Source organism: Gopherus evgoodei, chromosome 20, assembly GCF_007399415.2.
Source record: "Gopherus evgoodei ecotype Sinaloan lineage chromosome 20, rGopEvg1_v1.p, whole genome shotgun sequence".
Classification (NCBI taxonomy): domain Eukaryota; kingdom Metazoa; phylum Chordata; order Testudines; family Testudinidae; genus Gopherus; species Gopherus evgoodei.
Window position 1 is genome coordinate 9,522,504 of NC_044341.1, and position 15,926 is coordinate 9,538,429.

At 53.8% G+C, this 15,926-nt stretch overlaps 1 protein-coding gene across 1 annotated transcript in view; it reads left to right on the forward strand.

Annotated features, from left to right (window-relative positions):
• The window catches only part of EXTL1 (exostosin like glycosyltransferase 1), a 47,072-nt gene extending 32,817 nt beyond the window's left edge, over nucleotides 1–14,255 (forward strand). Inside the window, exons 2-11 of the mRNA XM_030539352.1 lie at nucleotides 2,450–2,543; nucleotides 3,153–3,260; nucleotides 5,540–5,659; nucleotides 8,262–8,394; nucleotides 8,472–8,590; nucleotides 9,570–9,665; nucleotides 9,984–10,070; nucleotides 11,316–11,476; nucleotides 12,408–12,579; nucleotides 13,765–14,255. Of these exons, the coding sequence (XP_030395212.1) occupies nucleotides 2,450–2,543; nucleotides 3,153–3,260; nucleotides 5,540–5,659; nucleotides 8,262–8,394; nucleotides 8,472–8,590; nucleotides 9,570–9,665; nucleotides 9,984–10,070; nucleotides 11,316–11,476; nucleotides 12,408–12,579; nucleotides 13,765–13,953 (1,279 nt within the window). The 3' untranslated portion in view covers nucleotides 13,954–14,255. The remainder of the gene's footprint in view (nucleotides 1–2,449; nucleotides 2,544–3,152; nucleotides 3,261–5,539; nucleotides 5,660–8,261; nucleotides 8,395–8,471; nucleotides 8,591–9,569; nucleotides 9,666–9,983; nucleotides 10,071–11,315; nucleotides 11,477–12,407; nucleotides 12,580–13,764) is intronic.
• Nucleotides 14,256–15,926: the final 1,671 nt, after the last annotated feature.

Genomic DNA, 15,926 nt, shown 5'->3' on the forward strand with positions numbered 1-15,926 from the left:
TGCAGAAGGTGGGGCCCGCAAGGATTCTAAAAATTAATACTGGCCACTCCAGGCTGGTATTAAACTCCCAAGGTTACAGCTTTTCTCTGACCTTGGATGGGTAGATGCTGCCACCACCCAAGTGCAAAAGACTCGTTTTAGGACCCAGGAAGGCACACTTGGGAATTCCTTCCTGTAGGGTACCCTCAAGCCCCTTCACCGCCCCCACCCCCCAACTGGGGAAGAGCTGAGAAAGAAAACAAAGGAAATCAGCTGTTACCACCCGCTAATTAAAAAGCATGTGCACAAACCTCTTAAGACACAAACATTCAAATCCTGTTCTTAAAAAAGGTAAATTTTATCAATAACCATAAGAAAGAAATCCATTTGAAAACTCAGGCTACTGCTAGATTTTAAAAGAACAATTCCCAAAATTAAGCACCCAAAATAGCTTTCTTGGGGGTTCAGCTTAAAGGTTACAAGCAAACAAAAGCATCTGAGGTTAGCACAGAGGAGTCCACTGGCCATAAGAAATAAACAGAAATAAACCTAAACGCATCTTCCTAAACATTTCCTGATCTACTTACATAGCCGGGTTTTCAAATAAGCAGTTTCTAGGTATGATTCTGATGGTTTCATATGTGGCCCAAGCTTCTCACAGTTCCCCTCTTCCTTGGAGAACAACAACAGACACAGAGGGGAAGTTTCCCCACCAATTTTAAAAAGTTGTAGCCTTCCCATTGGCTCTGTCGGTCAGGTTCTCACTCCCTTCTTTTACCGATGGACTTTTTTAACCCTTTACAGGTAAATCAAGTAGAGAATGGCTACTAACAGAGCTGGCTGGGTGTTCATTTGTCACAGCCCCCGACACCGTCGTGTCTAAGCACTTCACAAGCAGTGATGCATTTAACCTCACAACACCCCATGTCAGTTTCATTAGCCCCATTTCACAGATGGGAAACAGGCACAGAGTCACTCGCGAGTCAGTGGTAGAGCCCCCACTAAATCAAACTCCTCTTGAGTTTCACGCCGATGCTTTTTCCACACGACCATCTCCCCTCCAGCATGCTGAGGTTATACGCCTGGAGGATCACAGGCCGCCTTGCTGGAGGATCTAAACACACCGAGACCCAGGAACACCTGGGTTCTAATCCCAGTTCAGACACTGACACCTCTCTTTGGCCTTGGACAAGTCACTTAGTTCTACCTCTGGTTCAGCTTCTCCTTTGTCAGCTGGGGACGATGATAGTGGCTTTGTGCGTGGGTACGTGGAGGGGGCAATTCTGAGGGTTAGCTCAAGCCTGACTAATGCTAAGGCATATTAAACTTTCTGAGACAGCCCCCTTTGGGGATAAGAATGGAATTTAGGTTGTGAGCTTTGAGGCCGGGTCTGTTTGTCCAGCACCTTGCACACTGGGTCCTGGCTCATCACTGGAGCACCCAGGAGCTGTGGTAATACAATCATAATAATGTAATGCTTCGCCTTGGCTTTGGGTTCTGAGTATTTATTTACAGCATTTGTGCTGTCACCCCACTGAGGTCATTGGCTCTGGCCAGTGAACCGGCTGCATGTGATGTTGGGTGGCACGTCTCTAGAAGAGATCTTTGTGGCCCCAAAACTTCTCTGCTACATGACACCCAGCTGAGAGATGGCACGTTATCGACTGCTCCCTCTTCAACAATGTCCAAAAGTCCAATTTCATCCGAAGTAAATTTAATCATCTAGTTAGTGCCCCTTCATATTGCTATGGCAGTGGTCAACGCATGGTGCCGTTACATGGAGTCTTACAAGTTTATTTTTTTTGGCAGGCAAGGAAGAAACTGTTGTGTTTTGTGATGATGTTTCTTTCTGGGAGAGCTGTAACAAGCAGCAGGGAGGGTGCTCCCCACCTTAGGGCTGGTCTACATTGTGGGGGGCAGGAATCGATCTAAGATATACAACTTCAGCTATGCGAATAGTGTAGCTGAAGTTGAAGTATCTTAGTTCGACTTACCTGGTCATCCTCACAGCAGCAAGTCAACCGCCACAACTCCCCCATCGACTCTACTTACTCCTCCTGCTGAGGTGGAGTACAGGCATCGATTTGGGGATCGATTTATCACGTCAAGACAAGACACGATAAATTGATCCCTGACAGATTGATTACTACCTGCCCATCTGGCGGGTAGTGTAGACATGGCCTTAGTCTCTCCAACTGGAGTAAATTCTGGAGGCTGAGATGCTCCCTGGCTACAGGGCTTTGGTATTTGGGGTCAGAGTCTTGACAGAAAGGATGCCTGCATGCTATTTGTGACCACCTCTGTTCTAGGACTGATGTATATGAATCCTCGAGGTCTTACCACTGAAATACAACAACAGTGCTGAGGACACTTAAGTCGACAAGGGGGGTGGGGAAGCTTTGTGCCACATGGAAGGAAAAGAGAGCTCTAAAACTAGAGGTTTCTAACCGGAACTGCATTTTGTTCCTAGGTTTGACTATCAGGAATTGCTCCACAACTCCACCTTCTGCATCATCCCTCGCGGCAGGCGGCTGGGCTCCTTCCGCTTCCTGGAAGCACTGCAGGTACCACTGAGGGCGAGACAGAGAGAAATATCTGTAGTCAGTCCATGAATTTCCCTCTTCACCCCAATCCCAGGGCACAGGAGCCTCTGAGAATGAAGAGAGAGAAGCAGAGCAAGAGCCTGCACCTTCCCCCTTCCCCACACACTTATCTCAACTTCTCCGATCCTGTTCTTCAGAGATCTGTCCCCCTTCCCCATCCTCCTTCCTCTTAGCTCCTTCTACCCTCTTCTCTTCTCCCACTTCCATCCCCTTCCCTGCCACCCTCCAGTCCCTCCCGCCCCCTGCCACTAGCCCTTCCTCTCCATTCCCTTGGTAGAGAGGCAGCCGTCAGGAGGGTCCCTGAGGAAATCATGCCTTCCTCAGGCTGGCTGTGAGAAGGGTTAATGCTCCCAGATCTTGGACGAAAGGGGGCTTTGAAAGGGGGCTCTTTAGAAAGTACTTGGGCTTCCAATACCACTAGTCAGCTGCTGTGCGCCTCCCTCGGGCCTGCTGTTTCCCCCACCCCTGTGAGACCCAGCGGCCGGGCTGTCGATCCCTGAGCTGGTGGCTACAAGGCTCGATGGCCTGGGTCTCACGAGTGCCGTTGTCTGCTGTTTCTCATCGCTCTAGGCCGCTTGCATCCCGGTGCTGCTCAGTAATGGCTGGGAGCTGCCGTTCTCCGAAGTGATCGACTGGAGTAAATCGGCCATTGTCGGGGACGAGAGGCTCCTCCTGCAGGTAACGCAGTGCCATGCTGCCTATGAAATGGCACCATGCAGTGCCATCGCGTGAAGTGCCTTTCGCTCACAGCGCTGGACATCGGATCACCCTGTTCTGGCAGCCTGGCTCTGGGATGGACGGGAGGCTCATTCGTTAGCTGGCTGCTGCGACAGAGCCAGCCGGGGCAGCCAGCAATCAGAAATTGGCCAACCGGTCGTTCCCTCTCCCAACCCTTGTGGCAGATGTGTCCTGCCTCACCCTCCCACAGCTAGCTTAGAGCCCAGCTGCTCCCACTGAAGTCAGGGTGAGCTTTGCTAGTGACTTTGGGGGAGCGGGCAGGCAGAATTGGAAGGATCATTAACAACCCGCAGGGACGGCTTAAGGGAGAGTGCTAGAGAGGCTTAATAGAAGGCCTGAGGGGACGCCAGAGAAACTCGTTCATTGCTGCAAAATGCATTGCCTGCAGGTCATTGAAAATGGTGCCTGGCCTGTGCCCTTGTCAGCGCAAAACGATGGATTTGTCTAGGCCCCAGCGGCGTGTCCAGGCACCAGCGCTCCAAGCGGGTGCCTGGGGTGGCAAGCCACGGGGGGCACTCTGCCGGTTCCTGCAAGGGTGGCAGTCAGGCAGCCTTCAGCAGCGCGCCTGTGGGAGTCCGCCGGTAACACGGATTCGGTGGCAATTCGGCAGCGGGTACCCTGAAGCCACGGGACTGGCGGACCTCCTGCAGGCACGCCGCTGAATTTGCGGGACTGGGGACCTTCCACAGGTGTGCTGCTGAAGGTAGCCTGCCTGCCATGCTGGGGGGGGGGGGGGGCAAAAAAGCTAGAGCTGCCCCTGGTAGGCCCTATATAAACAAGCCTGCTGTGCACCTCTGCAAGGAACATTAAAGGCTAGATTGTACCTTTGGGCTCAGCCCTGAGCAAGGAAGGTCTGGCATTTAAGCATTTTAGCTGCCATCGCCCCTCCCCTCCCCGGAGTAGCAGTGTGAGGAACAAACCCCTTCCCCCTTGCTCTGAGTGTGTAATAATTTGCTACTGGCCTATAGCCACAGCAAGTTTCAGTGAGCTCCAGGACAGCTCAGCTGAGCTGTGCTGGCTGGCACATTGAGGGGGGAAGCCAAAGGTCCCCTTGCCCACTCCTCCACACCTGCTCCCCTGGGGTGGGTGGGGTGAGCCAGTGCGATGCACCCAAACCCAAGGTCCAAAGAGCCATGACAGGACTGGCAGACAAAGACCTGACTCCCCCTTAGTGTCCTGCAGGGGTGTCACATTAACTGTTGAATATTGACTCCTTAAATGGGCAGTGGAACTTCACGTTCCTCTGATTGTTCCAGGCCAGGCTGGATGTTTCCAAACACATCTTTCTGGGATGAGTGTGAAGTCACCTTCCCAGCTGCTAATCTGGGCTGGTGGAGACCAGTGGTATTGCAGGCAGGCTCCAGGTTCCAGTGCTTTGGACGGGACCAGGGCTGCCCAATACACAGCGACCTGCTTTTTGCTGACTGTGGGCGTCCCAGGCAGACAGCCATATTGGGAAGACATCAAGAGGCAGTCGGGGTTATGGGGTAAGAGGTGCCACACCTCTTCCCTGGGCTGGATTGCACCCCATAATGTGCCGGTGTCACAATGGGCAGACAGTCCTAGTCACAATCTAACCCAGAATACTTCTGTCTCATTTTAGGAAAGATGGCCCAGTGGTTAAGGCACTAGCCTGAAACTTAGGTTCAATGCCCTGCTCTGCCACAGACATCTTGGGTGGCCTTGGGACAGTCACTTTGTCTCTCTGTGCTGCAGTTCCCCATCTGTACAATGGGGACCCTAGCACTGCCCTGCCTCACCTGCCCCAGGAATGGGGGCTCGATACATAACAGAGAAAGGCAGACAATCCCCATACTAGGTAGGGAAAATGGCACCCCTTTTAGAGAGGGAGAAACCGAGACATGGGGTAGTTATGTGACATCACCAAGGCAACAGAGAAAGTCAGTGGCAGAGCTAAAAGTAGACCTGAAGACTCCCAAGGCCCACTCACAAAACACTCACAAAAGAACCCTTGTAGGGGTCTGTTTGATATGAGGGCAAGAGTCCTTTTAAGGATTTGCACATCGGGCTAAGAAAAGTGGCTAGATTGAGGCCTGTTTTTTGCTTAAAATGTTTTTAACCCTACAGTGCTCTGGCCAGGGTTAGGGCCTGGCTCCCCAGGGCCACAATTGGAGGGAGACACTGCCTGGCTGCATAAACCTTACTAACCCCATCCCCTCTCTTTGTCTCCCTCTTTCCGTGGTTTCTGTCCTGCTCAGATTCCTTCCACGGTTCGCTGTATCCACAGTGACAAGATCCTGGCATTCCAGCAGCAAACCCAGTTCCTGTGGGAAGCATATTTCTCTTCCGTGGAGAAAATAGTGCAAACTACCCTTGAGGTGAGCCACAAACTTCTAGTATCTCTCCCACAGCAGCTCCCTCGGTGACCTTTCCACGTAGTTCAGGTTTTTTTAAACAGGCTGCCTCGCAGCAGCAACAAGAGCTGGGTGGTGGAAAATCCCACCCTGTCTCCATCCCGTAGCAGGGGAAAGCTGATCAAGAGAGAGGGACTAGCACCGGCTCAGGGCAGGAGTGAGTAGGCTGATGGGAAATATATAGCTACTACCGTGCCAGCCACTAGGGGGCACCGTAGGGGTGGGGCAGGAGTGCTGGTTGAAGGGGGACTGCCTAGCTACTCCAGTCCCTGCCTCTCCCAGCGGGCTGCTGCGGGATAGGGTGCTAGCTATGCAAGAGGAGCGTATGCCAAGTGTCTCCATCAGCCTCACTGGGCAATATTTTTGTGGACTTTTCTGGTCCATGTGTTAGCAGCTGGGATTGGAGAGGAAGATGAGTTTGTTCAGCTAAGTGGAAGGGGACAATAACAGATGTTGCCCACAGACCTGTTGCCTTCTGGCTTCAGGGCAATTCAAATCCCTGCTGTCGCCACTCTGGGCACTCGACCTCACATTTTCCTGAGTAGCTCACTGGAAAGAAAAGACTTTAACTGAACGCGATAAGCAGGATGCCTTGACCACAGGAAGCCAGCTGCCGCACAGCATCTGCCAGGGCTTCCCAACTCTGCCCTGTGTTTGGCTTCTAACCCAGTTTCTCCCTGGGGTGGAACATGGGCTATTAGACCTTTTCCTGAAGAGCATTTGTGTTTCATACGCCGCTCTCTTCCTTTAAGGCATCACTGGATGGTAGGGGATAAGCCAGTAAAGAAACAGGTTCTCTAGCTAATTCTCTGCCAAGCTACCTCTCTGCCTTTACCCTGTTCTCCTCCCCTGAAGACCACAGGTTCAAACCCACCCGGCTCCATTATGACCAACATTTACCATCTGATGGCTCTTCAGTGGCACACGTGAAGTGAGCATGGGGGGCTGTCAGCACAGCTCCCAGTGGACAGGTTTCCACACCAGCGAGACCATCCCCCAAACTGATGACCTCAGCAAGGGCAGGAACTCGAGCAGACCTGGGGCCAAAGTCATTCTCAGTGTAACTCCACTGCAATCCGTGATGTTGCACCAGGGATGAATTTGGAACCCTGGTGCTCACTTATCTATCACAGCAAGCCCCTGACACACTGGCAGGGCAGGGCAGGGGAAGCTTGCCCTGTGGTGGGCTGAGACCACTGGCCAACATCATCTGATTGTTTCCTTGAACTGTGCTGAGCTCCCTCGTCTCTGTCTTTCTCCACCTGTTGTCTCTGGTCTTACTGTGAGCTCTTTGGGGCAGGGGATATTTTTCTGTTCTGTTTGTACAGCACCTAGCACACCAGGGTCCTGGGGCTCCCGGGTGCTACCACAGCACAATACATAAATATCATAATCATAGTAACAATAATAACTAACAGAAGCCTTCAGGCCCCAGGGCCACCCATGGCACTGCTCTGCTGAGTGCTAACTTCACACACGGCAAAGCTGTGAGTCTTTTGAATGGCATTTCCCCTTTGGGAGCAAGACCTGGACTCATCAATATTGTTTACACAAAGCCTCCCATTGGAAAGGAGAGCTGTGGGATGGTGTCACGATCCAGAGCTCACCCGCCGCCGATAAATAGAAAAGAGTTCGCTATCTATCCGTCAGTGTTGTTTCTGGAACAGCCCGCCAGCATGGGCCGCAGGGAGGCCGCTTCTCCCAGTTATTCTGGTTGGGTCGGAAGAAGGAAGTGCCAGGAACTCAGGTCTGTGCCGTTTCCAGCCCTGTTGTCGCAGCTCAGCAAGGCGGAGATACTTCAAAGCAGCATAGTTGGCCGCTCATCCAAACCAAATGCCTCGAACTTCTGAGGTTTGCTCAGCGTTATAAATAGGGAGTGAGCTCCCGGGCCAGATTTTGTACCCGTGGGGAGGTGGCAGCATGAGCAAAGGGCTCAGCATCTGGCTCCAAAGTGCCCTGAACTCCTGGGGGGATGGTTCAGCTCAGGATAGCTGGCCACTTCTAGAGCCGGGGGCTTGGTTTCAGCCCAGCTCCTAGGTATGTGTTTGGGCCTGGATTCTGCTTCCAGTCACTGGTGTAAATAAGGAGGAACGCCACTGTGCAGTTACCCTGGGGGAAAGCTGGTGCAGCAAGGGAATCAGGGAGTTATGCATTGGCCGCCGTAGAGTAGGAGCAGGAGCCCCCCTCCTTCCCCCAACTTTCAGGGCTGAGGGATGGTTTCGGATGGAAGCCAAGCAAGATTCAGTGACAAAGAGGGGCAAAACATGGTGGATTTGAATCGGTTTCATGCTGATTTGAACCTCAGAGCAAAAACTCAGGGGTATGAGCCCTACCTCTCCAAATCAGCCCCTCCTCCCCCCAACTCTGCACAACTGCCAGGTCCTGCCGTGCCATCCGGGGCTCAGCAGAGTGCACTGCACTCTGTGTTTGGGTGAGGTGTGGGGGCCTGGCTTGCATTGTCCCAGCCCCGGGTTTGCAAGTGCATGTCGTCTCCTCTGTGGAGCCCTGCTGGATTGATGAGCTGCTTGCTGCTAGGGTGATGAAAGCCGTCTCCATCTCCCCCCAGATAATAAAGGATCGGCTGTTTCTTCGAGAATCCCGCCCCAAGTTCTTGTGGAACACCCTGCCGGGGGGGCTGCTGGCTCTGCCGGAGTATTCCACCCACCTTGGCGACTTCCCTTTCTACCACCTGCAGCACGGTAGGAACCGCTCCCCCTGCCCACGCCCTGGCGCGTCCCTCGGGAACCCCGGACTGATCCGCTCTCTCCCTTTGCAGGGTCCAGCCCCTCCGGCAAGTTCACAGCTTTCATCCGGGCTGTCTCCCCCGTGGTCTCCCTCTCTCAGCCCATCCTCAAGCTCATCCAGGCCGTCTCCAGATCCCAGCACTGCGCCCAGGTCAGGGGCAAAGGTTAACTCCCCCCCTCCAGCTCTCAGTTCTAGCGCTGCGGAAGAGAAGGCTAGGGCCTAAGCTACTAGTTTGTTCTTCCTGATAGAACTAGAGCCAGGCCTGAACCAGATACCTCTGGGCTTTGGGAACATTTGGGTTGGATCCAAACCCGTCTCCCATAGGAATGACTGGAAAGGCTCCCACTGACTCCAGCAGGCACTGGGTCTGGGGCCACGGCAGGTTAGACCCACCTCTGACAATGGCAGATAGAGACCCGGAAAGGCCCTGGCAGCTCAGCAGAGCTGCTGAGCCCCCAAAAACCTCCACCAGAAAGTCAGCCCACAGCTGCTGCATTCGCACCAACGGAGCAACGCTAATCTACACCCACTGATTTCAATGGAGCGATGCTGAATCATCCCATGTGGGGATCTGACCTACTCACGCCTAGGGTGTGACACTGATTTATGCCAGCTGGGGGCTCTGGGCCCATTGACTCCAGTGGAGTGACACCAGATGTGGAGCTGGCCCAGTGGGATTTGCAGACGCTCAGCACCTCTGAAAATCAGGCCCCAAGGGTTTATTTGGGGCAAAGGGATGGGACAGGGGAGAATTTTATGTACCTTAATTAACCACCCTCTTTAACTAGACCTCGTCCCACACCCACAGCCCCAGGCAGGAGCTTCCAGCCTTGGCATGATGATTTTTAATTTCGAGCTGGGAGAGCGCTTCCAGGCCCCAATTAGAAGCTATTTACATAGCAAGTAGAAGTTAAAAGCAGCCCCAGGTGAGCGGTTGGGCCCCTAGCGCCGCCCAGGTTTGTTTGATTAAAGCGAGGGGGGTGGCTCGGTGCCAGGCTCGAACTTTCCAGCTGGGTGGGAGGACGGGAAGGCTGTGGGTTTGGGGCACACCCTCCCGCCCCCTCTGCCCTGCCAGATGCACAGAGCCACCCAGATGGGCTGACCGAGGCGCCCTGGCGTTTGGTTTTAGATCCTAGTCCTGTGGAGCTGCGAGAAGCCTCCCCCGCCGAGGGGGCGATGGCCCCAGACAGCAGTGCCTTTGACAGTCATTCACGGCCGGCGGAAAGTAAGCGGTGGCCGGGTTGGTTTGTTTGCGGGTCTCTGTTCACGGGAGGGACAGGGCGGGTTGTGAATGGGCTGTGCACCCCCAGTGCACGGTGGGGCTGCCGCCCTTGGGAGGGCCAGGGGAAAGTGCGGTCAAAGAACCGCAGCATGGATTTGCACATCAGGGCACGGCTCAGCGGTGGCCCAGCCAGGACTCAGTGGCAGGAGCCCCCTGCTCTGCACTAGCCTGCACTGGTTCTGCCTGCGCTCTCCATGGGATGGGGAAGGGGCGGAGGGGCTCTGGCCCCCTCTCTGACTCTGCTGTTCCCTCTCGCTCAAGGTAAGCGACCGTTTCTTCCCGTACTCGGCCATCGGGACAGATGCGGTGCTGAGCCTGGATGAACACACGAGCCTGTCGACCAGCGAGGTGAGGGGATGGGCGAGGGGGCTGGTGGGACGCAGCAAACTAGATAAAGACGCCTCAAGGGAAAGCAGAGTTTCAAGGGGCTTCACAAGCTGTCCATGGATTAGCCACTGGGCCAATGGGGCCAATCCCTAGGGGATCCGGACAATTGGGGTGCCTGTGCCCTGCCCTGCTCTGCCCTGCCCCACTCCACCAGCCCACCCAGTGCTCTGACTCCACTCTCCGGCAGGAGTGCAGGACAGGGGTGGGGGGGACTGCAGGCGGAATGTGGCGGAGGGGCCCCCTATTTTTCCTGGCCCAGGGCCCCCCAAAACTATAATCCAGCTCTGCACACAGAGCACCATGGAATGTGCAGCCACCTCTCGGGTGGAACGTGGCAGCTGTTTAATAGGGCACAGCAACTCTAACAGATCATGTGATGTGCTGAGTGCCCTCAACTCCTAGGGCCTCTCACCCTCACAGGATCAGGCCCGAGTTGAGGGCAGGAGGGGCAAATAAACTATGATGGGAATTTAGATAGACCCTGTAATAATAATCAAGCTAGAATTTGGCGAGGACATTGGGGTTAATACTCACCTCTTACAAAAAGTGCCCCAGCCCCTGAGCAGCCAGAAGCTCTGCTTTACATCGTATCTGGAAGACTGCATCTCCCCAGCACAGCGCCCCATGCCGGGTCATTGGCACTTCCCACACTAGGGCACCAGATCTCCCAGGCTAAACAGGGCTGGGCTGGGCGAGTTCTTGAATAAGAGACCTCCAGGAAAAAGCCAGATGGCAGCATGCCACCTACTGAATCGCCTACGCCTCTTGCTGAGACACCTGGCTGTGCCCAGCAGGCCCTCCGCCCAAGTATGTGCCCGGCCCAAGGGTGTTTACCGCGTGCGAGCTGGCAGGATCACATGGCAGCCTGGCCTGCAGGCCGAGGATTGAGGCATTGTGTTTCTGCTCTTAGCTGGTTGGGGTGTGGCTCGGGGCAGAGGAGCCATGTTCTTACAGGGAGTAGGGAGGTGCAGGGTGCTTGGCATGAGGCTTGGAGCGGTACAGAGGGCATTTTGAAGACATGTCTGGTCTTCGCAGAGAGTAGCAATGATGGTAAAGACCTGGTGGGTCAAATCCAGACGGCTTCTGTCCCAGCCAGGGTAGCTCCGCTCTCCGCAGCGTTCTCCTCCGAACCATGGAGGCATTTGACTCTGGATCTGCTGCTTATCAGCCCCGCCCTGGTGGGGAACTCTCTGCCTGCCTCCCCAGGTCGACTTTGCCTTTGTGGTGTGGAGGAGTTTCCCTGATCGCATTGTTGGGTTCCCCATGCGCAGTCACTTCTGGGATTCCAGCCAGAGCCAGTGGGGCTACACCTCCAAGTGGACCAACGAGTTCTCCATGGTTCTGACTGCAGCTGCGTTCCATCACAGGTAAAGCACCTTCTCCAGAACTTCCAGCCTAAGAAGCCCAGGCAAAGTGAACGCTGGAAGGCTCTGTTCTTCCACCCAAAAGCTCCACTGGAAGCTGAACTAGCTCGAAGCCACCCAGTGGTAGGAACAGTCGATAGCCCAGACAGAGAGGCTTCAATCATAACAGGTCTGGAGTTAGACAGCACCTTTCAGCCGAGGATCTCAAAGCACTTACCGTGGACTGGGATGGTGGCTGCCATTTGCTACGTGTCTGTGCAGTGTCCAGGACAACAGGGCTCAGCCTCGCTGTGTGTCCTGCAGTGTAATACTGGAGGAGTCGAGCCCCATGGCCCGGGAAGGAGCTCACTAGGGCTAACCTTCTTTTAAAGAGCAGGACAGTGAAGCTCAGGGAGACCTAGGCCAAGCTTTTGAAAGAGGAGACTAAAGGTAACTCCCTAAATCCATAGGCAGGGACCTAAAGAAGTGGCTGGGGTGCACAGAATGCTGAGCACCCAGCGCCGTGCAGCCAGGAGCGCTACGGTTGGCACCCATTTTAGAAAGTCGTGGCCTGAGTGTCGAGGGCAGGAGGAGAATGCAGAGCAGCCTTCATTTGTGCCACGGATGGAGCTGCCGAGCCAGGTGGGCGGTGCATTAGCCTGAGCATCTGTGGCTGGGGAAAGTCCCGGCCGCGGCAGGCCCCTGGAATAGAGGAGAGGCGAGGGACACGGAGCGAGGACAGGGCAGGTCTCCTCCCCCACCTGTGCCGCCACGTAGACGAGAGCCGTTGTGAGTTGCATTGTGGCTGTAGGAGGCCTTTGGCCCATGGGACATGCTCTGGCCACCCCCAGGCTTGGGGAACGGGATGGTCCCTCGGTGGCTCATGCTCTGTGAGACCCACCCCCCCGCCGCAGATATTATCACAGTCTCTGCCTTGCTGCCCCCATCCCCCCAGGTATTATCACAGTCTCTTCACCAATTACCTGCCTGCCAGCCTGAGGAGCCTGATCGATCAGCTCTCCAACTGTGAAGACATCCTGATGAACTTCCTCGTGTCTGCTGTCACCAAGCTACCGCCCATCAAAGTGACCCAGAAGAAGCAGCACCAGGAGGCTGCCCCCCAGCAGGTAGGGAGCTGAGAGTGGCACTTTGGGGCACCACCGAGACAGGAGCATACCAGGCACATGGGGTGGGGGGGGAGCATAGATTTCTCAAAGTTACGGTCCTCTTGGGTCCCCTTGGACAGCACGGATGAGTCTTGCTGCCTGGGCCCCGGTGCCCTGCCCTATTCAGTCCTTAAGACTTAAGCAACAGAGCTACCCGGTCCCTGAGAGAAGCCGTCCCGCACCCTAGTAGATCTCACCACTAGGCAATGTTTCCTCAATAGCCTAAAACATCCAGGCCTTACATATTAACCCCTTGCTGCTCAGAGCTATATGCCCAGCAGTCACCCTAATATTTCCTTTACATCCTCAGGGCTTACCTCATCCCAGCACCTGCAGAGAGCTCTATCTGCTTCCCACCGTGCCTCCTAGCCAACTCCCTTCAGAGCCCTCCTCCTGGGCAGCATAGCTCTGGCCCCCAGGCTGCAGCCACATGCAGAGCACAGGGCTGGTGGCAGGCAGGTTGTGTGTCTCCCAGCTCCGCTCAGAGACTGCTGTAGGGCAGAGGGAGGGGGAAGGAACCAGAAACGGGCAGTCCCCAGATGGGCAAGGGGCGCAGATTGTAACTGTTAGGTGCAGAATGTTCTCCCCAGAGCGGCAGCAGCTTGTCTCCCCCTGATTTAAAGGGCCAGCTCCAGGAAAGGCATTCTGGGAAAGGCTCTTATCAGAGGGTGACCCCACAGCCCACTGCTTCTATTTTCCTCCGGGGCCTGGTCTTAGACCACATCCACTACAATGAATAACAGTAGCTGTTGCAAAATGGCTCCCACACGGGGTTCATTGCTCGGGGTGGGATCTCTCAGAGGAGTGCCTGGTTCTCCAGCTTGTTCAGGGCCAACCTATGAAATAGGTGGTGAAGGGAGAGCTGTGGAAACCCCCGCCTCTCAGTTCTCCCTCTGATCTATCAGTCCCTTAGCTCCTGTACCCCCACTTCTCCTGCGCTACCTCTGTCTGTAGTTTTGTTGGCTTCTCCTCTCCCTCCTTGGGGGCTTACAAAGGAGCTGTTAGGTCAAATGCCTCTCATTTAGGGTCTGCTCCTGATCCTGCTGAAATCAATGGTAAAACCACCACAGTCTTCTTGGGAGCAGGAGAAGTCCCTAAGTCTGTGCAATAGCTCTGAGCACTCTCTTCTCTCCTTGTGCGCCATAGATGTCCAGGAGCGCGGCCGTCTCCAGCGGGAACCTGCACTTTTCCCAGCGCCAGGACTGCCTCAACCGGTTCGCAGCCTGGTTTGGATACATGCCGCTGGTGCACTCGCAGCTCCGCCTGGACCCTGTGCTGTTCAAGGACCAGGTGTCTGTGCTGCGCAAGAAGTACCGGCACTTAGAGAAACCCTAGCGCCGGGGGAGAGCACAGTGGAGCCCTTGAGAAGCAGAGCTGGAGAGGAGGCAGCTGCCGTACAGAACATTTTATTCCCATGCTCCTAGGATACCAAACTGAGCTGGAATTCCAGTGCTTACTGATCTAGCCTCGGTTATAGCCCCGCGAACTGGAATCCCAGTGGGGCCTGGGGAAACAGTCCTTGCTTAGACCTCCCTAATGCTGGGCTCTGAGCGGGATACACCCACGTTAACAGTAGCTGGCAAGGTACTGGAAGGAATTTTAGTCCCTATTGGGTTTTACCAGTACAAATAAAGGTTTGCAGGAATGATGGACTCTTCCATTTCTTGACCTGCCTTCGGAATCTCAGCCTGTGTATCTTAAGGAAAAGGGGGTGGTATGATGGGATAGCCTAATTTTGGCAATTCATTGATCTTTGATTATTAGTAGGTAAATATGCTCAATGGTCTGTGATGGGATGTTAGGTGGAGTGGGATCTGAGTTACTACAGAGAATTCTTTCCTGAGTGCTGGCTGATGAGTCTTGCCCACATGCTCAGGGTTTAGCTGATCGCCATATTTGGGGTCAAGAAGGAATTTTCCTCCAGGGAAGACTGGCAGAGGCTCTGGAGGTTTTTCGCCTTCCTCTGCAGCCAGGGGCACGGGTCTCTTTCTGGAGGATTCTTTGCACCTTGAGGTCTTTAAACCACGATTTGAGGACTTCAGTAACTCAGACCTAGGTTAGGGGTTTGTTACAGGAGTGGGTGGGTGGGTGAGATTCTGTGGCCTGCATTGTGCAGGAGGTCAGACTAGATGACCATAATAGTCCCTTCTGACCTTAAGTGTATGAGGCTGGTTTTGAATGTATATTCCATTGATTGCCCTGGTCGCAGCCACAATCCCTACTTCAACCCACCAGAAATGCAGGAGCAGAAATAGGTTCTTGTGGAAGTGAGGGAACACAATCCAGGGATCGTCCCTCCCTCTGCTGCCACTAGGGGTCAGCACCTGTCTGTGATACACTGGGGAGTTACTGTAATGTTTGCTCCCTTGATAGGAGTTTGATCTTGTGAATCCAAAACTAATTTAATCTGGAAAAGGCACCAAGGATCTGTTTTATACCCATGCATTTAACAGCTCAGCCTGAAACCCAGTCATCCTCCCATCAGCAGATAGAACTGTTTATTGTCCTCAGATAAAAATAACTGCGGGTGGAGTCTGCTGTGCCTCAGAACAACTATTGTGCCCCGTCTGAATGTGCCACCAAAGGGCCCAGGGAGATGTCTAGAAAATTCGTGTGTCTGTGACTAGCCTTGTCTACCTGTTCTTGCCAATCCACGAGGTCAAAAATCATGAGTCAGGCTCCCAAAATTACAAGACAGGCTTAAAATAATGAGATGTAAAAAGTAGTAAATGGTGCATTTTTTTCTTTGTCTTGGGATGATGGAACATTTCAGGGGTCACATTTTTTCAGATTTTTCACTGCAACCAGGAGAGCTAAAAACTTACTTTTTTATTCCAAGGGAAAGCCAAGAGTCTCACATAATCACCTGACTCCAGGAGCTAGGGCTTTAAGACCAACAGCAACTATCATGCGATTTCTGATTACAATCATCAGGGTTGGCAAGAATGGTTACCAGGCATGTTCTACTCAACACAGCGTCACTAGTGCAAGGCTTGTGGGGTTAACTCACCCTGCACAGCAATTGTATGCACTCAAGAGGGACTTTATTGTTCTTCCTGACGGAAACCTAGCTCAGGCTCTTGGCAGGGCAAAGCAATTACCTCCAAGCCTGTATCATTTCTACGTGTTCCCCTAAAACTTCTCCTAGCATCTAGGGCGACCAGACAGCAAGTGTGAAAAATCAGGACAGGGTGTGTAGATGGGGGATAATAGGAGCCTATATAAGAAAAAGACCCAAAAATCAGGACTGTCCCTATAAAATTGGGACATCTGGTCACTCTAATAGCATCGTTCTGTATTAAGCAAAG